Source organism: Ornithorhynchus anatinus, chromosome 21, assembly GCF_004115215.2.
Source record: "Ornithorhynchus anatinus isolate Pmale09 chromosome 21, mOrnAna1.pri.v4, whole genome shotgun sequence".
NCBI classification, from domain to species: Eukaryota; Metazoa; Chordata; class Mammalia; order Monotremata; family Ornithorhynchidae; genus Ornithorhynchus; species Ornithorhynchus anatinus.
Genome location: NC_041748.1, coordinates 7131318 through 7156430, shown reverse-complemented (window position 1 = coordinate 7156430; position 25113 = coordinate 7131318). Strand labels below are relative to the sequence as shown.

Sequence of the window (25113 nt, the reverse complement as noted above, 5' to 3'; positions counted from 1 at the left end):
GGGCTGGGATGGAGAAGGAGAGAAGGGAGGTGAGGTAAGAAGGGGCAAGGTGATGGAGAACTTTGTTTGATTTGGAGGTTGATAGGCAGCCACTGGAGATTTTTGAGGATGGGGGGGGGTGACATGACCTGAAAGTTTCTGTAGAAAGATAATCCGGGCAGCAGAGTGAAGTATGGACTGAATTGGGGAGAGACAGGAGGTTGGGAGGTCAGAAAGGAGGCTGATGCAGTAATTCAGTGGGGATAGGATAAGTGACTCTACTAACGTGGTAGCGGTTTGGATGAAGAGGAAAGGGCGGATCTTAGCGATGTCGTGGAGGTGAGACCTCCATTTTACAGAGGGAACTGAGGCACAGAGAAGCCAAGTGACTTGCCCAGTCCCAAGTAGACAAGTAGTGGCATTAGCCAACTGGCAGGTTCGGGATTAGAAATAACCCAGGTCATTCTGACTCGCAGGCCCATGCTAGGCCACGCTGCCTCTCAGTCCGATTTTCCAGTCCAGCCTCCTCAACCACTGACTTTGCCAACAAAGGCCCTTTCTTTTCCTCTCCGGGTGTTTTGCATGAGGCTCCAGAAATAGCTCCTGGCTCCAGGCCCCTGATCATTTTGGGGTCAGGTGGCTGTCATTTGTATCCAATAATCTCATAGCCCATGCCTTGCAAATTCCCTTGACCTTGGTGGGGAAGGGATGGGGTCAGCAAACCTGGTGACAATTGTACAATGGTAACAATTATTAATAATAATAATAATAATGGTACTTGTTAAGGCTCCCTATGTGCTAACCACTGTTTTAAGTGCTGGGAAAAAAACAAGTTAATCAGCCTAGACACAGTCCCTTTCTCACATGAGGCTCACAGTCAATAGGAGGTAGTAGGATTTAATCCCCATTTTACAGATGAGGTACCTGAGGCCCAGAGAAGTTAAGTAACTTGCCCAAGGTCACACAGCAAACACATGGCAGAGTTGAGATTAGAGCCCAGGCCCTCTGTCTCCCAGGCTTGAGATCTATCCATTAAGTCACACGGCTTCTCTATCAATCAATCAATTAATCAATCATTCACATCATAGGATGAAACTAAGACCCCAGACAATAGTGAGCATTTGGAAGGTTGGGAGTGGAGCATGAGTAACTTGTATTTACCCCAGAGTTTAGTACAGTGCCTGGAACATAGAGAACATCTAACAAATGCCAAAAAAAAAAAGAGGTGTAATTTACTTGTCTGACAGTGGGGAACCCAACCTATCCACTGGTCAGTCACTCAGATGATATTTCAGTCAGTCAATCCATCTTATTTATTGAATGCTTTCTAAATACAGAGCACTGTACTAAACATTTGGGAGAGTAAGCTATAACAGAGTTAGTAGAAACGTTTTGTCCACAAGGAGCATAGCAGTCTAGAGGAGGAGACAGACATTAATATAAATAAATATTTACTGAGCACTTACTGTGTGCAGAGCTCTGTACTATATATTGAGGATCACTGGTATTTGTTAAACACTATTTGCCAAGAACTGTTCTACGCGCTGGGATTGATACAAGTTAATGAGATTGAACACTGTGTCTGTCCCACATGGGGCTCACAGTCAAGTAGGTAAGAGGGAGAATAGGTATTGAATCCTCATTTTATACTTGAGAAAACTAAGCCATAGAGAAGTTAAGTGACTTGCCCAAGGTCATGCAGCAGGCAAATGGAAGAGATGGGATTAGAACCCAGTTCCTCCGACTCCCAGTCTCGGGCTCTTTCCTCCAAGCCACCCTACTTCCCGATAAACTATAATACAATATACTAGAGGGCTAAAGAAAGGAGGGAGGGAAGAGGTGAAATTATACACTTAAAAGTTTTTCAGCAATATGCCACCAACATCTTGTAGAGAAGCAGCTAGACTGCAAGCTCATCGTGGACAGGGAATGTGCCGTCTAGTCGTCCCCGACCCATAGCGGCTCCATGGCCGTATCTCTCCCAGAACGCCCCACCTCCATCTGCAGTCGTTCTCATAGTGGATCTATAGAGTTTTCTTGCCTTCTTCAGCACGGTAAACCTGAGTCTCCTCCCTCGACTCTCCCACGCCGCTGCTTGTAGCGGATGGTCTGCCACTCCCTAGCCACTGCCCAAGCTAGGAATGGAATAGATAGGCCTCTGCTTGACTCTCCCTCCCATAGTCGAGACTGGTAGAGTACTGGAAACTCTCCAGTTGCAACCCTGAGAGGTGCTCGCTGCTACTTGTAATTTACTTAAGCATCGTTCTTCCACGTTAGACTGTTAGCTTTTTGAGGGCTTGAGATTGTGTACACTAACTCGATTTTATTCTCCTAAGGGCTTAGTAGAATGGAATATATGTAAATATTTTTAAACTCAGCTGCTCCTCACTACTTGAAATTTTTTAAAGCATCTGTCTCCCACGCTATATTGTTAGCTCTTTGAGGGCACGAGATTGTGTATACACACTCAATTTTTTTCTACAAAAGGCGTATTAGAGTAGACTCTATGTACATATCTTTAAAATCCGTTTCTCCCCACTATTTGTAATTTATTTAAAAGCATCAGTCTCCCACGCTAGATTGTTTGCACTTTGAAGACATGAGATTGTGTATACTAACTCGATTTTTCTCAGTGCTGCTTCTCAAGTTCCCAGTTTCAGTTCCCATTCAAGGCTTTTATAATGTTCTGAGAGCATTTTAGAAGAAAAAATTTCCATGAAAACAAAAGGAAATCGCTGACAAACAGGGATCATTTGAGATTTCTGGGCCTGCTGTTGTAGCCAAGGCCGGTTTGGGTTGTCTGGAGGGAGTGTCAGCTCAGCCATTTGACGAGATTCAACCATGCCGCTAGTGTCTGTTGACACGATACCAACCCTCTCCCCTGGAAAACTTCCTCCTTCCCTTGGACCGAACAGTCCAGTTTACCCAGCAAATTTCACCTTGACTCTTGGCTGGAACAAAAGTTTGCCCATTGATCCCAGAGCTCCATTTTTACCTACAGTTCCACTGGGTACTTGACCAGTTCTCCGGATCTCTCTTGCACCCTGGGAGTTTGGGTCACAGGAAGCAAACTTTTGCGGAAGCCTCAAGGGTAGGCCCCTCCTTAAGCCTTCCTGGAAATCTGTCGTGAGCACTTTGGCCTAACTGGACTGTGCTCTCTTGTACATTTCCTCTTTCTCTCCCATTTCAGCTGCCAGTCACGTTAACCTCGAGCCATCTGGCCAATCCATAGCCAACCAGCTGCCAGTGAGAGAAGACAACAACCAGTGGGAGAAGGCGGCATGGCGTACGGATAGAGTATGGGCCGGGGAGTCGGACAGTCATGGATGGGTTCTAATCCAAGCTCTGCCACTTGTCGGCTTTGTGACCTTGGGCAAGCCATTTCACTTCTACGGGCCTCGGTTACCTCATCTGTAAAATGTGGATTGAGACGGAACAGGGGACATGGACTGTGTGCAACCCAATTTGCTTGTATCCACCCCAGTGTTTTGTACAGTGCCTGTCACCTCGTAAGGGCTTAACGAATACTACAACCAGGTTGCCTCCCCTAGGGGGACCCTGCACCATTTTTAAAGTCAAGAGGGTTAAAGGATCATGGGAAAGCAGAGGGGATCTTAGCAGATATTGAACTTCCTCCATCATTTTCATTATTATTAATAATAATGATAATAATAGTGGCATTTTGCTAAGTGCTGACCAAGTGTCAATCACTGTAGTAACCACAGGGATAGTCACGAGATAATCAGGTATGGCATAGTTTCTGTCCCACATGCCTCCTATGCGGTCCCGAGAAGCAGCAGCAGTGGATAGAGCACGAGCCCCAGATTCAGAAGAACCTGGGTTCTAGTCCCGGCTCCACTGCTCATTTACTGTGGGACCTGGGCCAAGTCACTTCACTTCTCCGGGCCTCAGTTATGATTGCTTGATTGACTGACTGAGACAGAAGAAATATTGTTGAATCCCCATTTTACAGATGAGGCAGCTGAGTCATAGATAAATTAAGTCAATCAATCCTCGCTTCACCACTTGCCTTCTACATGACCTTGGGCAAGTCACATCACCTCTCTTTGTCTCAGTTACCTCATCTGTAAAATGAGGTTTAAGGCTGTGAGCCCATGTGGGACAGGGAATATGTCCAATGAACCTGATTAGCTTGCGTCCATCCCAGTGCTCAATATGGTGCCTTTTACATAGTAATCACTTAAAAATTACTGCAACATTTTTTTTTAATTTGTAGAAGCATTAGCTATGTGTAAAGCAGTGGACTAAGCTCTTGGGATACTATCAAGATACTATTGATTGATTGATTGATCAATTCACAATAAGAAGGCAGGATTACGGACTGCATGCGGAAGTCCGCAGAGAGTCTAGCACTGCAGCCGGAGCCCGAGAGCTCTCTAAAAACCTGCCTGCAAATTTGTGCATCCGCAGTGCCAGGAGTTGACGTCAGCACTTACCTACGTCCCACCTGGGGGATTAAAGCCGTACCACTTAATAGCCACATCAGATTAGAAACTTTCCCTCAGAAATACCTCCCCCTTCTTAAAATTCCTCTGGCTCGGGCCCTGGAACTCATTTATTAAACTTCGGTTCCCTGAGGAGAAAGCCCAGCCGCGTTTGGATGGCGTTCACCGAGCTCGCCCCTGTAAGTTTTCTGTCCCCGAATCTCTCCGCCCAGAATATCAAGTTGTGCCCGTCCTATTTCCCACCGGTTGTTTGCAATGCAAATGGGAGGGCCAGGACCGACCGGGTCCATAGCCATGGAGACCAAACGAAGACCAGTTTGACTTACTTCCTCAGTGAAGTAAATGATCCCTCCCCTTGGGCTGTGTCCAGCCAGAAGAAGCTGAAGGAACGGGACAGGGTTTCTGAGAATAGAGACAACGGGTAGACTGTATTCACCTGGTCCTTCCGGGGCCCCTTCGGAGAGAAGCAATCGGGTCACCTCGCAGTCGGAGACACCGTCCACCTTGAGGGAGAGGGGCCATCCGTGCCCCACTTGTCTGGCCGCTCACTCGATGAGTCGGTGAAATTTGCCAAGCGCTTCCGAGCTGGGTAGCCGGATTGTCCAGCCCTGGACCCCCCAAAACATCTGCATTCGCCACTGCTCGGAGTGGCGCAGCCCGGCCTGATTTCTCCCGAAGTCCTTATCCTGATTCCATCCGGTCATCTCCTGTTTGCCTCTCTCCCAAAAGAGGTGATGTCGGTCAGTCTTTAATTTCGGTTACCGATCGGGAGGCGAGTTTGGTCTGCAGCCTAGGGAGTCTTGTGGGGAGTGGGCGAGAGGATGTGGATTAGCCGAGAGGTAGAGGCCTCGGACCGCCTGGTGCCCTGGACTGGATGGTCTAAACCAGGGATGAAGCAGCGTGACGTGGTGGATAGAGCACTGGCGTGGGATTTGGAAGGTCATGGGTTCTGATTCCACTCTTCCACTCGTCTGCTGTGTGACCTTGGGCAAGTCACTTCATTTCTCTGGGCCTCAGTTAACTCATCTGGAAAATGGGGATTGAGATGATGAGCCTCAGGTGGGACAGGGCCCAGAAGCAAATAATAATTATTATTATTATGAAGGAGCTGCAAGTAGAATAATCATGATTGTGGCATTTGATAAGTATCTATGTTGTGTCAGGCACTGTACTGAATGTCGGGTAGATATAATAATGATAGTAATGATTGTGACTTTTGTTAAGGCTTACTATGTGCCAGGCACTGTCCTACGCGCTGGGGTAGATACAAGCTAACAGGGTTGGAAACAGTCTCTTCCCCAGAGGGACTCATAGTCTTAATCTCCACTTTAGAGATGCGGGAACTGAGGCACGGAGAAGTGAAGTGACTTACCCAAGGGCACACAGTAGACAAATGGCAGAGCAGGGACGAGAACCCAGGCCCGTCTTACTCCCAGGCCTAGACTCTAACCACTAGGCCAGGCTGAATAGTGATTCTCAGGCTGCACCGGGTTGATGCTGACGTTGCCAAGGAATATTTTGAATTTCCAACATGACATGAAGGAGGCCGTCACGGGAAGCAGCTTGCCCTAGGAGTCAGAGAACCTAGATTCTAATTCCGGCTCCGCCTTATCTGCTGTGAGACGTTGGGCAAGTCAATACCCTTCTCTGGGCCTCGGTTCTCCTCATCTGTCAAATGGGCATTCTATACCCACTCTCCTTCCTATTTAGATTGTGAGACCTGTGTGGGATAAGGACTGAATCTGACTTGATTATCTCACATCTTCCTTAGTGCTTAGTACATTGCTCGACCCACAGTAAGTGCTTAACAAATACCGCGATTATAATTATTGGAAGCCCCTTGAAAGCAGGGGACCGTGTTTACCAATTCAGTTGTACCGTAGTCTCTCAAAAGCTGAGTACAGTGCTCTGCACACGGTGTTCAACAAATACTCCTGGTTGATTGATTCTCCATTACACACTTTGAAACTAAAAGCAGAGAAGGACCTGGGCTCTAATCCCAGCTCCACTTGCCTGCTGTGAGATCTTGGGCAAGAAACTTCTCTTCCCAGTGCCTCAGTTACCTCATCTGGGAAATGGAGATTTAAGACTGGGAGCCCTGTGTGGGACAGTGACTGTGTCCAACCTGATGAATTTCTACCTGCCACAGCGCTTCGAACAGTGCTCGGCACCTAGGAAGTTCTTAACAAGTACCATCATTATTATTATTATCATTATTATTGAGTCTTTTCCTTCTATTGTGCATCTTAATTACCTAGAACAGTCCTCAGTACCCAGTCAGATATTAGTACAGTGCTGATCACCAAGTAGGTGTTCAGATCAGCACTGAGTATATCATAGAAACTCCACACAATGTCACAACCGTTTTCTCTGCTGCCATTTCCGATGATGATCACAAGAGACAATAAATACTATCCTGGCAGGATGGGGACTCAACCCCCCCCCCCCCTTAGATTCTAACTTACTAAGGGGACTCTGTTAGCTTGTGCCGCTGTGATTCGCTACAAAGTCATTTTTTTAACATCTGAGAAATGAACTTCATTCTTTTGTTTTTGGGTAGCTGTGAGGTGGGGGAGGAATGATTTCCGGGAAAGGAAAATAATCAGAAACGAGTTCCAAATTTATCCTGTTAAGCAGACTGAGAACCTTTGGCATGTCAATTTAACAGAATAATCTGATTGGTGATTTCATTAAGCTGGAATCCTGTTTCTATATTTAATAAAAGTTAATTAGCTGTCAAAGAAAAAACGTCACCCTTTCCAAAGTGACATGGGATTCTAATGAAAGACACAGGTGTGGGGATGCGGGGGAGTGTTGTTCCAGGGACCTGAGTAGAATTAATTATTAGTCGCAGTCTAGTGCTAACAGATGTCCAGGTTGAAGAACCAGGAAAGGATTCCACCTGGTTTTGATTTGTTATGTCATTTCTTAAGTGCTTAATAATAATAATTGTGATATTTGTCAAGCACTTACTATGTGCCGGGCACTGTACTATTCACTGGGGTAGATGCCAGCTAATCAGCTTGGACGCAGTCCCACAAGGGGCTCACAGTCTTAATCCCCGTTTTGCAGATGAGGGAACTGAGGCACAGAGAAGTTGTGACTTGGCCAAGGTCATACAGCTAATAGGTGACTGAGCCGGGATTAGAACCTCTGTCTTCTGATTCCCAGGCCTGTGCTCTTTCCACTAGACCGTAGCTGCTTCTCTTGTGGGAGTGTATCTGATTACATCATATCTATTCCAGAGTTTGGACATGCAGTAAGCATTAGAGAAGCAGCGTGGCTCAGTGGAAAGAGCATGGGCTTTGGAGTCAGGGCTCATGAGTTCGAATCCCAGCTCTGCCACTTGTCGGCTGTGTGACTGTGGGCAAGTCACTTAACTTCTCTGTGCCTCAGTTCCCTCATCTGTAAAATGGGGATTAAGACTGTGAGCCCCACGTGGGACAACCTGATTCCCCTATGTCTACCCCAGCGCTTAGAACAGTGCTCGGCACATAGTAAGCGCTTAACAAATACCAACATTATTATTATTATTATTATTTAACGAATACCATATTAATCTTTACCAGTGTGCTTATTGAGTCCCATCTATGTGCAAGAGTATTGTCCCAGGTGCCTATTATCTGCAGAGCAATGTTCTAAATTTTTGGCAAAATACAGAAGTCAAAGACATGGTTTGTGCCCTTCAGGAGGACTTTAAAGATGGGAAGAGCTGGGGCCTGGAGGATGTGAAAAGAGAAGACAGTCCAGGCAGGAAGATGGGAGGTTGGAGACGGGAAGGTTTAGAACAAGGCACGGTGCGTAGGTTAGGGTGGGAGGAAAGAAAAGCAGGGGTTGTGATGTAAAGTGAAAGGAAACTTGATAAATAAGAGAGGGCATGCAGGGGAGAGGGAGAGGGAATGGGAGAGAATTCAGGTTAAGGCACTTCTAGACAGCAAGCTCATTTTGGGTACAGAATATGTCACCCAACGCTTATATTGTACTCTCCCAAGTGTTTGGTACGGTATTCTGTACGTAATAAGCGCTCAGTACAACAGGATTAGCAGATATGTTCATTCATTCATTCAATAGTATTTACTGAGCGCTTACTATGTGCAGAGCACTGTACTAAGTGCTTGGAATGTACAAATCAGTAACAGATAGAGACAGTCCCTGCCCTTTGACAGGCTTACCCAGCCCAAACCAGTTTACAGCCTAGAGGGGGAGACAGACATTAATATGAATAAATAGATAATTTCTGGTATAGAATTTAAAGATATGTACATGCAATGCAATGCAATGCGTTTCTTGCAGTGGAACATCATTATCCTCGACCACAGTGTGTTCAGTGGTTTATTCTCCTGGAATGGTAAGTTTTCACAGGCCTGGGAGAAGGAATCCCCCTCTAAACTGTAAGCTCGTTGTGGGCAGGGAATGTGTTTCTTATAGTGTACTCTCCCAAGTGCTTAGAAGAGGGCTCAGCACAAAGTAAGTGCTCAATAAATATGATCGACTGACCTACTCTCTCACAATCCTAAAGGCCACGTCTTGTGAACCAAAATGGAGAGTGAAGGTCTGTGGAAGGTGTACAGTTAGAGAAGTGGCGTGGCTCAGTGAAAAGAGCTTGGGCTTGGGAGTCAGAGGTCATGGGTTCAAATCCTGGCTCTGCCACTTGTCAGCTGTGTGACTGTGGGCAAGACACTTCACTTCTCTGTGCCTCATTTCCCCCATCTGTAAAATGGGGATTAAGACTGTGAGCCTCACGTGGGACAACCTCATGATTCTATATCTACCGCAGCACTTAGAACAGTGCTCTGCATATAGTATGCGCTTAACAAATACCAACATTATTATTACAGTTCAGCAGAGGATTTGTTCTGAGGGGGCAGTGGGAAAATAAAATATATGGAAAGGAGTAGTGTTGGCTATTAAGTTTGAGATGTCCTTGTCTTAAAAGTGGTTTGATAGAATGTATTCATTCATTCGTTCAATTGTATTTAATATGTGCAGAGCACTCTACTAATCACTTGAAAAGTACAATTCAGCAACAAAGAGAGACACTCCCTGCCCACAGTGGGGTCACAGTCTAGAAGGGGGGAGACAGACATCAAACAAGTAAACAGGCATCAATAGCATCAATATAAATAAATAGAATTAGAGATCTATGTACACATCAGTACAAGTAAACAGGCATTAATATAAATAAATAGAATTACAAGTATGTACATATATATACAAGTGCTGTGGGGCGGGGAGGTGGGGAGAGAAAACGGGGAGAGTCAGGGTGATGGGGGAGCTGAGGAAAAGGGGGGGCTTAGTCTAGGATTCAAATTAGGAGGCTGAAGAGGTAGGGTGGTGGTGGAGATGGAGAAAGCGGTAGCTCTGTTTCTTTTTCATGGTAATTGTTAAGCGCTTACTATGTGCCAGGCACCGTTCTAAGTCTCGGGTAGATACAATGTAATCAGGTTGGACACAGTCCATATCCCACATGGGGCTCACAGTCTTGATCCCCAGGTTGAAGATCAGGGAGCTGAGGCCCGGAGAAGTGAAGTGACTTGCTCAAGCTCACACAGCAAACAAGTGGTGGAACTAGAACCCAGGTCCTTCTGACTCCCAGGCTCAAGGTCTATCTGCTAGGCCACATTATCCGGAAGCAGTGATGGTATAGATGTGCATCCGTCCATAATACCCTGCTATGGATGAGGAAACAGATTTGAAAATGGACTCTTTAGACTGTAATTTCCTCCTCCAGACTATAAGCTCATCCTCTAGGCTATAAAGCCACTCATTGGCTGGGAATGTGTCTACCAACTCTATTATAAGGTACTGTGCTCTGTACTTAGGTAGTGCTCCATAGATACCACTGAATGACTGCTTGACTTTGGCATAAGAGGAAGTGAGGAAGCTTGAACTTTGAACACCTCCCATTGCCAACAGATTCTTGGTTTGCTTTGGAGCAGGAAGTAATGATAGCAATAATAATGATGATTGTGAAGAGCTTATTCTGTGCCAAGGACAGGAATAGGTACAAGATAATCAGCTCAGACATAGTCCCTGTCCCACAAGGGACTCTCTGTCTAAGAGGGAGAGAGAACAGTTTCCCCATCATTTTACAGATGGGGTAACTGAGACACAGAGAAAGTAAGTGACTTGTCCAAGGTGGTACCATGGACAAGTGGGTGGAGCCGTGTTTGGAAATCGGGTCTACTGGCTCCAAGCCCTGTGTTCTTTCCCTCAGGCCATACTTTTGTCATCAGGAAGCAGCGTGGCCTAGTGGATAGAGCACAGACCTGGAGGTCAGGAGGACCTAGGTTCTAATCCTGGCTCTGCCACTTGCGTGACCTAGAGCAAGTCACTTCACCTCTCTGTAGGATGTGGATTATGTCCAATTTAACTACCTCGTTAGGTATCCAGATCTTAGTACTGTGCCTGGCACAAAGTAAAAGCTTAAAGAATACCATAAAAAGGTAGGGTTAAATGGAGTGTATCATTTTGGGCTCATAAAAGGAGACCTTTAAGATTGTTAGAGAGGAACTAGAGGCCCCCAAGCAGTCCATGAAAAGTGACTGATCCAAGAGACCAGACCACTGTCTGTTTGGAGATTCCTTCATTCGTTCCATTGTATTTATTGAGTGTTTACTGTGTGCAGAGTACTGTGGTAAGCGCTTGGGAGAGTACAATACAATGATAGATAGTCACTTACCTGCCCACAAAGAACTTACAGTTCAGAGGTGATTGGCAGCCACTCTGGGTGGGAACAAAGATATTCCATTGTAAAAAATGGATGTACAGTATTTAGGGACACATTTTGGCAAGTAGATTCTTCCATTCCTTTGGGAAGTATCTGCAGCTTTAAGACCAAGTCTGTTCTGTCTGAATTTAAGCTAAATATCTCCCATCTTGGTCTCTCTATGCTTTTGAGATGACCTCTCTATGGGCAGGGAACATGCCTGCCAATTCTGTTGTATTGTACTCTTCCACCCCCTTAGTACAGCACTCTGCACTTAGTAAATGCTCGATAAATACCTCTGATGATGAAGAGGTACTTTTTTTAAATGGTATTTGTTAAGCATTTACTATGTGCCAGGCACTGTTCTAAGCCCTGAGGTAGTTGAGAGTTAGTCAGTTGGGGCACAATCCCTGTCCCACATGGGGCTCACAGCTTTCATCCCCATTTTACAGATGAGGGAACTGAGGCCCAGAGAAGTGAAGCGACTTGCCCAAGGTTACCCAGCAGACAAGTGGTGGAGCTGGGGTTAGAAGCCAGGTCCTCCTGACGCCAGGGCCTGTGCTCTAGCCACTGGACCGTGCTGCTTCTTTTGTGAGAGTCTTCCTTCCTTGAGATGGTGACATGCTATTGTGCTGCTCCACTGAAGCTCCACAGTTTAACTACGGAGAATCGTTCGCATAGCTCCTCGATCTCCAAAATCAAAAAGAGTGAAAGGAGCAGACGGGATCCTAAGTACCCAAAGGGTAGGCTGTGATTATAAAACTGCCCAGTTGCGAGTTGGTATCTACCAACTTTGCTGTATTGTTGACTCCTAAGTGCTTAGTGATAATAATAATCCTGTTGGTATTCACTAAGCATTTACTATGTGTTGAACACTCTTCTAAGCCCTGGGGTAGACACAAGCTAAACAGGTTGGACACAGTCTCTGTCCCATATGGGGCTCACAGCTTTAATCCCCATTTTACAGATGAGGTAACTGAGGTGCAGAGAGGTTAAGTGACTTCTTACGTGCTCAAAATCACACAGCAGACAAGCGGAGGAGCCAGGATTAGAACCCAAGTCTTTCCGACTCCCAGGCCTGTGCTCTATCCACTAGGCAGTGCTCCTTCAGTGCTCTGTAAACAGTAACCACTTGATAAATTGAGTGACCCTATACCGTTTTTATTGTATATTGCATTTACTTAGCACAGTGCGCTGCAGACAGTAAGCACTCAATCGATACCATTGACTTATTAACTAATACTCTGTTGTAGTGTAATCTCACAAGCACTTAGTGCAGTTTTCTGTACATAGCAAGCACTCAATTACACAGCAAGCACTGATTGATTGATACAATATTGTACTTTACTTAGTATAGCGCACACAGTAACTACTCAATAAGTACCACTGATTGATTGATACTCTATCATATTGTACTCTACCATAAACTTAATACAGTGCTCCGCAAGCAGTAAGCACTCAATAAATACGACTGATTGATACTCTGTTGTAATGTACTCTGACCATCACTTAGTACAGTGCTCTGCACCCAGTAAGTGCTCAATATACATTATTGATCGATTGATTTGATCTTAGTGAAGAGCAAATACTCAGAGCATGGATTTTTTGATCATTCCAAAATCATGTCAGGTCAGCAATTCCTGGAACCCCTATCACAAAGAATGAAATGAGTCCTCAACTCTGCACACAGTTAGGGCTCAATAAATACGGTTGAATGAACGAATGAATTCAGACTGTCCAAGAAAATGCAATGATCATTTCACAGGACTACTTTTCGGTTTCCCTAAGGGCTCAAAGTCCCACTTCAAATTAGTGTAGACATGATATTTCGTCCTAGAAATTCCTTTCCCCAAATACTCTCGTCTTTTGAAGCTTGTCTTCCACGTCTTATATTGCCAGGGGTGCCAACACCTGGATCCTTGTTTAATCAGGGCCAGGGAACCCAGATAAGTAAAATCCCCACATAATCCTAACCTTAGAAAACAAAACTTCAACATCCTTTCTCATCTGATCTCTTGTCACCACTCTTTTTAGAGAGCACCCAGACTTGGACTCCTCTCCCTAGTTCTGCCTGCGTTGGAGGGGAGGTGCTAGCAAGCAGGGTCAATCAATCAATCAATCAATGGTATTTATTAAGCACTTACTGTGTGCAGAGCACCGTACTAAGCATTTGGGAGTGTACAATATAATGGAGATGATAGACACATTCCCTGACCAGAGTGAGCTTCCAGGCTAGAGGGGGAGACAGACATTAATATAAATAAATGAATTATTACAGATGTTAGACATTGATATAAATAAATGTTATTGATTTGAATGAATAAATTACAGAGTCATCCATTCATTCAATAGTATTTATTGAGTGCTTACTACGTGCAGAGCACTGTAAGCACAGAGTGCTTGGAATGTACAATTCGGCAACAGATAGAGACAATCCCTGCCTTATAATGGGCTCACGGTCTAAACGGGAGAGACAGACAGCAGAGCAAAACAGAACAAAACAAAACAACATAATCAAGATAACTCGAATCAAGGAGATATACACCTCATTAACAAAATAAATAGCGTAATAAATAATATATACAAATATGCACAATGCTGAGAGGAGGGGCGGGGGAAGAGCAGAGGGTAGGAGGGGGAGGGGAAGAGGAGAAGAGGGAAAGGGGGACTCAATCTGGGAAGGCCTCCTGGAGGAGGTGAGCTCTCAATTACATATTACAGATATGTAATGGATCATGTTCGAAAGACAGGGAAGGGAGGAGAGAAGCATCATGGCCTAGTGGAAAGAGACCAGACTTAGGAGTCAGAGAATCTGTGACCTAATCTCATCTCTGCTGCTTGTCTGCTGTGTGACCCTGGGCAAGTCACTTCACCTCTCTGAGCCTCAGTTCCCTCATCTGCAAAATGGGGATGAAGACTGAGAGGCTCTCGTGGGGCATGGACTGTGTCCAACTTGATTAGCTTGTGTCTACCCCAGTGCTTACTACAGTGCTTGGAACATAGTAAGCACTTAGCAAATACCACTTAAAAAAAAAAAGATGAGAGACTAGGTGCTCGAATAATGCCCCAATTAGGTCATTAGTCGCTCTGAACTGGAGAATGCTGAGGGGAGAGTCGGGAGAGAAGCTGGAGGTGAAACAATCCCATGAGGGGCGAGCTAGAAGCTACCTGCTTCAGTGACTCGTTTTTTTGTGTGTTTTCATGGTATTCCTTAAACACTTAATATGTGCCGGGCTTCCCCTCGCTGGAATTAGACATCTTGTTCACATCCTGAATTCACATAATCATAATAGTAATAATAGTGGTATTTGTTAAGCTCTTACTTTGCTCCAGGCACAGCGTGGCTCAGTGGAAAGAGCTCGGGCTTGGGAGTCAGAGGTCATGGGTTCGAATCCTGGCTCTGCCACTTGTCAGCCCTGTGACAGTGGGCAAGTCACTTCACTTCTCTGTGCCTCAGTGACCTCATCTGGAAAATGGGGATTAACTGTGAGCCTCACTTGGGACAACCTGGTTACCCTGTATCTACTCCGGTGTTTAGAACAGTGCTCTGCACATAGTAAGCGCTTAACAAATACCAACATTATTATTACTTCGTGCTGAGGTGAATTTGGGTAAATGGGGTTGGACAGAGTCCCTGTTCTGCATGGAGCTTGCCGTCTTAATCCCCATTTTCCAATTGAGGTCACTGAGGCCCAGAGAAGTGAAGTGACTTGCCCACGGACACACAATAAACAAGGGGCAGATCTGGGTTTAGAACCCAGGTCCTCCTGACTCCCAGGGCCCAGCTCTATCCACTAGGCCACGCTGGTTCCCTTGGGGCAGGTCAGCAACGAGCAAGAATGTAGCACGCTGGTAAGCCAATCCCAACAGAGTAGGAATTTTGGATTCTCCCAGCAGTCTTCCTCCCTGCCTGGAAGAACAAAAGTGTTTTTTTCTTTCCAATGCCTTGAGCGATCCCTCCGCAGGCCGGACTCCAAGCTCTGCCTCTTTGTTTGGCCCTCGAGCTTCTGGGTTACAGGAAATTAGAACAGGACAATCAGGGAAGACGGTAAACCCGTCATGAATGGCTGGCAAGCTCCGAGCCCACAGTCCCTCTCAGACCCAGCCTCTGGTAATAATTCTGCTACTCGTTAAGCGCTTACTCTGTGCCGATTACTGTACAAAGCCCTGGGACAGACATAAGATGATCTGGTCGTGCATGGGACACAGAGTCTATGCAGGAGGGACAACAGGTATTGCATCCCCATTTTGCCAGTGAAGGAAGTGAGACCCTGAGTAGTGAAATGACTTGCCCAAGGTCACAAGGCAGGTCCTCTGACCACTTGGCGATGCTGCTTCTCATCGTTGATGTTAACTCTAGGTCACGGATCCATAGGATGTGAAACCTTTACCTCCTCGTCTATTTCACCTCCAACCTCTCACCCACGTCCTGACTCTAGCCTGGAATGCCCTCCCTCCTCAAATCTGACAGACGATGACTCTTGCCCACTTCATTCATTGATCCATTCATTCAATCGTATTTATCGAGGGCTTACTGTGTGCTTGGGAGAGTACAATATGATAAACAGACACATTCCCTGCCCACAATGAGCTTACAGTCTGCGGGGAGGTGGCAGGGGTGGGGGGAGGAGGTGGGGGAGGCAGACAGATATCTATAAAAATAAATGACAGATATAATGTGACACCCCGTGAGGTGAGCCTGAGAAGCATGAAGAGTAGGACCTGGGTTGTAGTGGGAGAAAAGAGTGGATAAGTAGGAAGAAGAGGACCGTTGTCTTAAAAGACAGTGGTCAGTGATTTCTGTTTGATGCAGAAGTAGATAAGCGATCACTGGAGGTTCTTGAGGAGTGGAGAAACATAGCCTGAACCTTTTTGTAGAAAAATTATCCTGGTAGCAGAAAAAAACCCGAACTGGAACCGGAGAGATGGGAGGCATGGAAGTCGGTGAGGAGGCTGATGTGGTCATTAAGGCGGGATGTGACAAGCTCTTGGATTCGTGCAGTGACTGTTGGGATAGAGAGGAAGAGGCAGATCCTGGGAATGTTCCGGAGGAAGAGCAGATGGAATTTAGTGGCAGAAAATGTGGGAGATAATGGAGGTATAGAATATCCATTTTACAGTTGAAGAAACAAGAGCCACAGAGAAGTGAAGTGATTTGCCCAAGGTCATACACCAAGAAAATGCCAAGTGTCAGCAAGTGACATGGACGGTGGTTCTCTTCTGTGTCAGACAGGAGCCGTGATTGCATGGCTTAGTGGAAAGAACACGGGTCTGGAAGTCAGAAACACCTGGGTTCCAGATCCAGCTCCACTGTCTTTCTTCTCTATCGCCTTGGCAAGCCGCTTCACTTCTCTGGGCCTCAGTTCCCTCAAATGTAAAATCGGGATTCAAAGCTTAAGGCCCATGTGGGATAGGGACTGTACCTACCCAACCTGATTAGCTTGTATCTATCCCAGTACTTAGTACAATGCCTGGCACATACAATGCTTAACAAATACCAGAAAAAAGGGGCTGGGTTCTGATCCTAGTCCTGCCACATATCTACTCTGTGACCTTGGGCAAGTCACTTCACTTCTCTGGACCTCAGTTCCTTCATCTGTAAAATGGGAATTAAAAGTATAAGCCCCTTGTGAGAACTTCCCTTCTTCATATCAGGGAGATAACTGTTCTTCCCCACTTCAAAACCTTTTGAAGGCTCTTTCCTCCATGAAGTCTTCCCTAGCTAAGCCTTCCTCTCCTCTTCTCCCACTCCCTTCTGCATCACCCTAACTTGGTCCCTTCATTCATCCTCCCTCCCATCCCCACAGCACATATGTATATATCTGTAATTGATTGATTGATTGATTGATTTATGGATGTATATTAGTGTCTGTCTCCCCTCTAGGCTGTGAGCTCATTTTGGGTAGGGAATTTGTCTGTTGTTGTATTGTATTCTCCCAAGTGCTTAGTACAGTGCTTTGCTCACAGTAAGCACTCAATAAATACTACTGAATGAGGTGGCCTGTGTCCATCCTGATTAGCATGTATCAATCTGAGAGCTTAGAAGAGTCTTTGGCACATAATAAGTGCTTAACAAGTACTATCATTATTAGGAGAGAAGACGGATATTAAAATACATATATAATTTGCAGATACGTACTAAAGTACTACGGGGCTGAAAGTGGGGTGAATACCAAATGCCGCAGAGGTCCAGATCCAACTGCAAAGGACAACCCCCTGTCTGTGCTTTCCTCTAGCAGTGCTCCTCTGTCCTGCTCTAAGATGGCCGCCACCGTCCGAGCCCCCCGTAGCGGCCTCTGGCCGGCCCAGAACAGGAGAGCCCTCCTCCGTGGGACCAAACGGGCCTGGACCCCGGCCCCTCTACAGGAGGAAGGGCAGCGGGGATCCGATTCCAAGTCAGGTGAGCCACACGTGGGCCCTAGGGAGCACCAGAATCTTGAGGCTCCCAGCCATGCCATGGCGGGGGCTGAGGGGGATGACCCTTTCACCTCATCCTATAGCCAGGGAAGATGGTCCCCATTCACCTGATGGGTCAGGGTGGAAGGAGGGCTTCCCACTTCCTCACTCCAGACCGACCTGGGAGTGGGGCCCAGTGGGGGCTGGAAGTGGGGCCTGCCTTTGAGCACCTTTGGGCTGAGGGCATCTCTCCTTCTTGAGGGTGAGGAGACCTTGGACCTCCCCTCATTAAATCAGTCAGTCAGTTGTCTTTACTGAGCGCTTACTGTGTGCTGAGTGCTGTGCTAAGGGCTTGGGAGAGGACAGTAGAAAAATAAACAGGCATATTCCCAGTCTATAAGGAGGTGACAGCCTAGAGGGATCTTATAAAATCCTTCTGAGGCATGGGTTATGTCTGAGCCTCATCCATCAGTGACTCGGCCTCAGGCAAAGGTACCTGGAAAATACCCATCCGCCAAAGGCAGGCTCGTTTTTGAGCTCTGAATGTTCCTTCAAACAGTTCCAAATGTTCACCCAGGGGGACATCTCTGAAAAGCAGCAGCACTGGCCTAGTGGAATCGATGTGGCCTGATGGAAAGAGTTTGGGACTTGGAGTTGGAAGACCTGGGTTTTAATCAGGGGTAGTGGTCTTCTACTTATTATTATGATGATGATGATGTCTATTAGGTGCTTACTCTGTCAAGCAAGTTAATTAGGTCAAAGTCCCTGTCCACAATCTAAGCAGAAGGGAAAACAAGGTATTGGATCCTTATTTTATAGTTGAAGAAATAGAGGCAGAGAAGTGAAGTGACTTGTCCAAAGCAAAACTGACTCCCAGGCCAAAGTCTTATGAATCAATTCATCAATTGCATTTATTGTTTACCATGTGCAGACCACCGGGCTAAACACTTGAGAGAGTACAATACAACACAGTCGGTAGACATGTTCCCTGCCCACAAGAAGCTTACAGTCCAGAGGGAGAGACAGGAAGTAATACAAGTAAATGAATTACGGACATGTACATAAATGCTGGGGGCCTGAGGGAGGAATAAAGAAAGGCTGTGAAGCCAAGTATAAGGGTGACACACCAGGGAGAGGGAGCAGAAGAAATGAAGGCTTAGTCCGGGAAAAGCTCTCAAAGGAGATGTGCTTTTAATAAGGCTTTGAAGGTGGAGAGAGTGGTGGTCTGTCAGATATGAAATGGGAGGGAGTTCCAGGCCAGAGGTAGGATTAAATCATTCTCCCTGGACTGTGAGCCCCATGTGGTATGGGGACTGTTCCAATCAATCAATCAATCAATCAATCAATCAATCATTTTTATTGAGTGCTTTTACCACGTGCAGAGCACTGTACTAAGTGCTTGGGAGAATACAGTAGAATAGAGTTGGTAGACACGCTCCTTGCCCATAACGAGTTTACAGTCAACAGTGGGAGACGGACATTAATATAAATAAATAATTTATAATACATAATTAAAAGATATGTACATAAGTGGGATGGGGGTGGGATGAATGTCAAATGTCCGACCTGATTATTTCAAATTTTCCCTAATGCTTAGTACGGTGCTTAGCAACTAGTACATACTAAAAGCTTAGTCTTACTAGTTCCTCTTTTCTCTTCTCTTCACCTTCATTCTCAAAGGGCTGTCAGACCTAAGAGGGCTTCAAAGTCAGCTCCATGGAGCTGCCAGAACAATTGGACATTGTCTTTTTATGGCATTTGTTAAGTACTGACTATATGTCAGGCACTGTTCTAAGCACTGAACATGGCTACCAACTGTGTTATATTGTACTCTCTCAAGTGTTTAAGCACTGTTCTAAGCACTGGGGTAGATGCAAAAGAATCAGGTTGGACACTGTTCATGACTCACATGGGCCTCACGGTCTTAAATCCCCATTTTTGCAGATGAGGTTTCTGAGGCCAGGAGAAGTGAAGTGACTTGCCCATGGTCAGAGATCAGAGCCGAGATTAGAACCCAGGTTCTTCTGGCTCCCAGGCCCATGCTCTAATAACAATAACAACAATAATAATGATAATAATGGTGGTATTTGTTAAGCGCTTACTATGTGCAAAGCACTGTTCTAAGCACTGAGGGATAAAAGTGAGCAGGTTGTCCCATGTGGGGCTCACAGTTTTAATCCCCATTTTACAGATGAGGGAACTGAGGACCGGAGAAGTGAATTGACTTGCCCAAAGTCACACAGCTGGCAAGTGGTGGAGGCAGGATTCGAACCCATGACCTCTGCCTCCCAAGCCCAGGCTCTTTCCACTGAGCCACGCTGTTTCTCTACTCTACTCACTAGGCCACACTGTTTCATACCTTCCATGGTGTCAGCACAGTTGAGGCGCTGAGATCTTGTGCCTGGCATGACTGAAGGTTTCATTTCTTACCTGGTTATGCAGCTCCTGGCAGATCAATTTAGAGAAGCAGCATGGCTTAGTGGAAAAAGCCCGGGCTTGGGAGTCAGAGGGCATGGATTCTAATCCCAGCTCCACCCCTTATCAGCTGTGTGACTTTGGGCAAGTCATTTCACTTCTCTGTGCCCCAGTTCCTTCATCTGTAAAATGGGGATTAAGTCTGTGAGCCCCATGTGGGACCACCTGATTATTGTGTAACTATCCCCGTGCGCAGAACAGTGCTTGGCACATAGCAAGTGTGTAACAAATACTAATATTATTATTATTATTATCAATTTGCCTTATATCCCATTTTATGTCCCATTTTTGTGTCAGGAATACTCAAGCGCAACATCAGATACAGAAAGAGGAATGTTACGTTTAAGGAGAGCAAAGCACAAAAATCAGTCTTCCCAACCCATTTTCACCAGGAAAGTTTTCATTACTTCCCCTCAATTTTTCCTTGCTCTCCCTTCTGTCGGTCCCAGAAAGGGTTGAAGTTCCTGTCTGACATTTATTCTCCCCGCCACAGTGGGCTGGATCTGGAAAATCATTCATTCATTCATTCATTCATTCATTCATTCGTATTTATTGAGCGCTTACTGAGTGCAGAGCACCGTACTAAGCACTTGGGAGAGTACAATAGAGCGATAAACTGACACATTTCCTGCCCAAAAATAGCTATTATGGTGATATTCATTTAGAACTTACTATGCACCAAGCATTGTACTAAGTACTCAGGTAGATACCAGCTGGTTAGGTCCCACATGGGGCTCACAGTCTAAGTAGGAGGAGGTACAGGCAGTGAACCCCCATTTTGCAGATGAGGGCACTGAAGGACAGCAAGTAAAATCACTTGTCAGTGGTCATGCAGCAGGCAAGTGGTGGAGCCGGAATTAGAACCCATGTCCTCTGACTCCCAGACCTGGGCTCTCTCCACTAGGCCACGCTGGGATGGTTTGAATGAGAAAAACCTTTCCTAGAGTTTTTCCCTGTCCCCTCTCAGGGTCACACTTGGAGATTTTCCAGTCAAGCAGAGGGCTAACCATTCTATTCCTAGAGTGGAAGGTAATCTGCTACAAATCAAAGCTCACTTGCTCTGGGCAGCAGCGGCATGGAGAGAGTCGAAGGTGGAGACTCATGTTGACTGCATGGAAGGGGGCAATGGTGATCCACTTCTGGATTTTTACCAAGAAAATTATTCGGATCCACTACCAGAAAGTTTGAAGATGGAGGTGGGGCATTCTGGGAAAGATGCGTCCATGGCATCGATTTGGGTCGGAGACGACTCGAAGACCTAAGACAAGAGTAGGACAAGAGTCCCCTGAGATCAGATGCAAAAATACTGTCCCAAGAATGCTGTGGATGTGAAGAGGATAAACAACAAGGGTAGTGATTATTTTCCTCTCATTTGTAGACAACCTCAAGAGGGACAGTATTCGGAAGTGGCTGGACTCCGGTTTTTTGTAAGTGTCTTGCGCCTACTCCGGTGGCTTTTCTTGTCTCTGGAAGATGCTCTTCTTCCTCCCCAGCTCCTACACCTGCCTTCTCCTCCCCACCACCCCCATGCTGTCCTGTTTGCCTCTGGGCAAAAACTGATTAATAAATCCATCAGTCAATCAAGAACAATCAATCCATCAGCGGTATTTATTTCATGCTTACTATGGGCACAGCAGTGTTCTAAGGGAGTCATAATAATCATGGTATTTGTTAATGCTTACTATGTGCCAGACACTGTACTAAATGCTGTGGTAAATACAAGCTAAGTGGGTTGGACACAGTTCCTGTCCCTCATGGGGCTCACACTCTAAACCCCATTTTACAGCTGAGGGAACTGAGGCCCAGAAAAGTGAAGGGACTTAATATTACACAGCAGACAAGAAGCAGAGCCAGAATTAGAACCTATGACCTTCTGACCATTTTTTTTTTAGTTTTAAAACATTCCATCTGCTCTCTCCCTTCTGCTTATCCACTCTCTTTTCCCACTAGCCTCCAGCCTGCAGATTTTGCTCCTCTCAAGCTTACTCGCTATGCCTAATTCTCTTCTCTTCTCTCCTGCTCCTGACCTCTTCCTCACATTCATTCATTGCATTCAATTCCATGTATTAAGCGTTTATTGTGTGCCGAGCACTGTATCAAGCGCTTGGGAGAGTACTATACATCAACAAACAGACACATTCCCTGCCCTGCCTACAAGGAGCCTACTTAGTGCCTGGAACTCCCCTTCATAACAGACATATCGCTGCTTTCCCCATCTTCAAAGTCCTTATGAAGCCACATCTCCTCCAGGAAGCCTTCTCTGATTAATCTTTCATCTCCCAACCATATATCACAAAGGACCACTTCAGACCTTCCACCTCCCCTAAGTGTTTGTGTTACCACAACCTCAAAGATCTTTATATACATCTCTTATATGCTCTATTTCTCCCTTATGAGAAATCAATTTGAGTGTCTGTTCCTCCAATAAACTCTAATCCCCTTGAGGGCAGGATTAGTGTCTTCCGTACCCGTTTGTATTTTATCAAGTGCTAAGTACAGCGTTTTGCCCACAGAAAGCAATAAATCAATCATACGTAGAAGCACTGTGGCCTAATGGATAGAGCAGGGGCCTAGGGGTCAGAAGGACCCAGTTTCTAATCCCAGCTCCACCTCTTGTCCGCTGAGTGATCTGGAGCAAATCACTTCTCTAGGCCTCAGTTACCTCATCTGTAAACTGGGGGTTAAGAAGGTGAGCTTCCTGTGGGACAACCTGATTTGCTTGTATTATTATTTACCCCATCTCTGAGTGCAGTGCCTGGCACATAGTAAGTGCTCAAATACCATTAAAAAGAAAATATTAAAGAGAGCCATTTGAAAATTAAGCCTTTATATAGGTGTTCATATAAACCACTGACAAATATACTCATATGAACAGTAGAGAAGCAGTATGTCCTAGTCGATAGAGCACGGGCCCGGGAGTCAGAAGGACCTGGGTTCTGATTCCGGTTCCACCTCTTGTTCGCTGTGTGACCTTGGGCAAGTCACTTCTCTTCTCTAGAACTCAGTTACCTCATCTATAAAATGGAGATTAAGAGTGAGCCCCATGTGGGACAGGGACTGTGTCCAACCTGATTAGTGTGTATTTTACCCAGCAGTGCCTGGCACATAGTGAGCACTTAACAAAATACCATAAAAAATAAAGGAAAGAAAAATGGGCCATTTCTCCTTCTGAAATCATCTCATTTCTTTACAGTTCATCTGCAAATGAAGATTTAACAGAAGCCACTGACCAAACCGGTGAGTCAAGGGAAACAGGAACCAACTTGGCTATTGTGGGAGGTGAGCAGATGATCCCTGAATATTAAAGTGCTGAATTCTGTATCTGGTTCCCAGAATGAAAGCAGGAAGCCCAGAACAATGATCTAGGGAATGTCAGAGGCCATTTCCAGGACACTCTCTTTAAATGGTATTTAAGCGCTTAAATTACATGTCAAGCACTGTTCTAAGCTCTGGGGGTAGATGCAAGACGGTCAGGTTGCACACAATCCCTGTCCCACATGGGGCCTACAGTTGAAGTCACGTCAAACCCTTCAAGTCCACCGATCGGTGGCATATACTGAGCACTTATTGTGTGCAGAGCACTGTACTACGCGTTTGAGGGAGTACACAAAAATGGCCTGGTTTTGTGTCTGTGATCTGATGTGTGGGGGAATCTCAGGACAAGAAATGTTTTCAAGACATCTGTCTTTAACCCCCTCCAGATTGTAAGGTCCTTGTGGGCAGGGATTATCTTTACCAATGTACTATATTCTCCCACACCCTTAGTATGGTGCTCTGCACACAGTAATCACTTATGTAATAGAATGAATGAATGCAGAAGGCTTATTTGGAGAAGGCCTCAACGAATGAAAAGGTTAATAAAGTAGCTAACCACGCTGGGCATAAACAATCATTAAACCAATCTTTTCGGGGGTCTGTTTGCTCAACATAGCAGGCACAGCACTTCCCACATGGAATTTAGAAAGACATCTTTAACATAATCCCTCTTGGAACGTCCTATTAACCTCCCTGTAAACTCGCTGTGGGCAGGGAACAGGTCTACCAACTCTGTTACATTGTACGCTCTCAAACACTTAGTACGGTACTCTGTACACAGTAAGTGCTCAATAAATACAATTGAATGATTTTTGACTGTAATAAGAAGTCACTCACTGCTGACCCATCAGATCTTAACCCTGCCGGTTTCATGCTCTCAGCAACAAGCCATATAATTTTCCTCTCAGGACCCATCCTTGGGTCCTTCCAGCCTTGTTCTAAATCATTTGCCCTGATAAATCCAGATTTTAGTTTATTGCACTGGAATCCAGACCCCTGGGTGAAGACAGAAATGATAATAAATGCGGCATTTGACAAACACTTACTACGTCCCAAGTTCCGAGATAGATACAAGATCATCATGACTTATACAATATCTGTTCCACCTGGGGCTCACAGTCTAGGTAGAGAACAGGAATTTAATTCCCATTTTACAGATGAAGAAACTGAGGCTCCGATAAAGTGACTCACTCAAGGTCACACAGCAGACAAGCGGCAGAGCCAAGATTAGGATCCAGGTCCTCTGACTCCCAGGCCTGAGCTTTATCCATTAGGCAGCACTGCTTATTTACTACCTGGTCTGTGAACCCTACATGAAACAGGGACCGATATCTGACCTGATTATTTTGTAAGTAACCCAGAGCTAGTTTAGTGCCTGGCTTATTGTAAGCATTTAATAAACACCCCACTTATTTTTATGAAGGAAATTGTATTCCTGTGGCACCATTAATCAATTTCCCAACATGGCTTCCTCTATCAAGGAAGTGGAACAGACCGAAAAATGCATCCAAAACAAGTAGCCAGAGCCTTAGCTTTGACTTTCAAGGAAGTGATATCTTCTAGTGAAGCAGCGTGGCTTAGTGGAAAGACCATGGGACTGGGAGTCAAAGGACCTGGGTTCTAATCCCACTCCACCACTTCCCTGTTACGTGACTTTGGGCAAATCACATCACTTCTCTGGGCCTCAGTAACCTCATCTAGAAAATGGAGATTAAGACCGTGAGCCCCATATGGGAAAGGAACAGTGTCCAACCTGATTAAGCTGTATCTGGT

The 25113-nt window shown here is 45.6% G+C and overlaps 1 protein-coding gene and 1 non-coding gene across 4 annotated transcripts in view; one reads left to right on the top strand and one right to left on the bottom strand.

Annotated features, from left to right (window-relative positions):
- Positions 1-2072: 2072 nt before the first annotated feature.
- Positions 2073-2210, bottom strand: LOC114806271. The gene has a single exon (XR_003754306.1). It is a non-coding gene; the product is annotated as a small nucleolar RNA SNORA7 (small nucleolar RNA).
- A 15187-nt stretch (positions 2211-17397) lies between these two features.
- ITPRID1 (ITPR interacting domain containing 1) overlaps positions 17398-25113 on the top strand; it is a 55840-nt gene continuing 48124 nt past the window's right edge. For 2 of the 3 annotated variants that reach the window (XM_029048704.2, XM_029048702.2), the window contains exons 1-3: positions 17398-17554; positions 21404-21452; positions 23219-23304. In XM_029048704.2, the coding sequence (XP_028904537.1) occupies positions 17416-17554; positions 21404-21452; positions 23219-23304 (274 nt within the window). In that variant the 5' untranslated portion in view covers positions 17398-17415. The remainder of the gene's footprint in view (positions 17555-21403; positions 21453-23218; positions 23305-25113) is intronic. The other variant, XM_029048705.2, reaches the window with a different exon arrangement.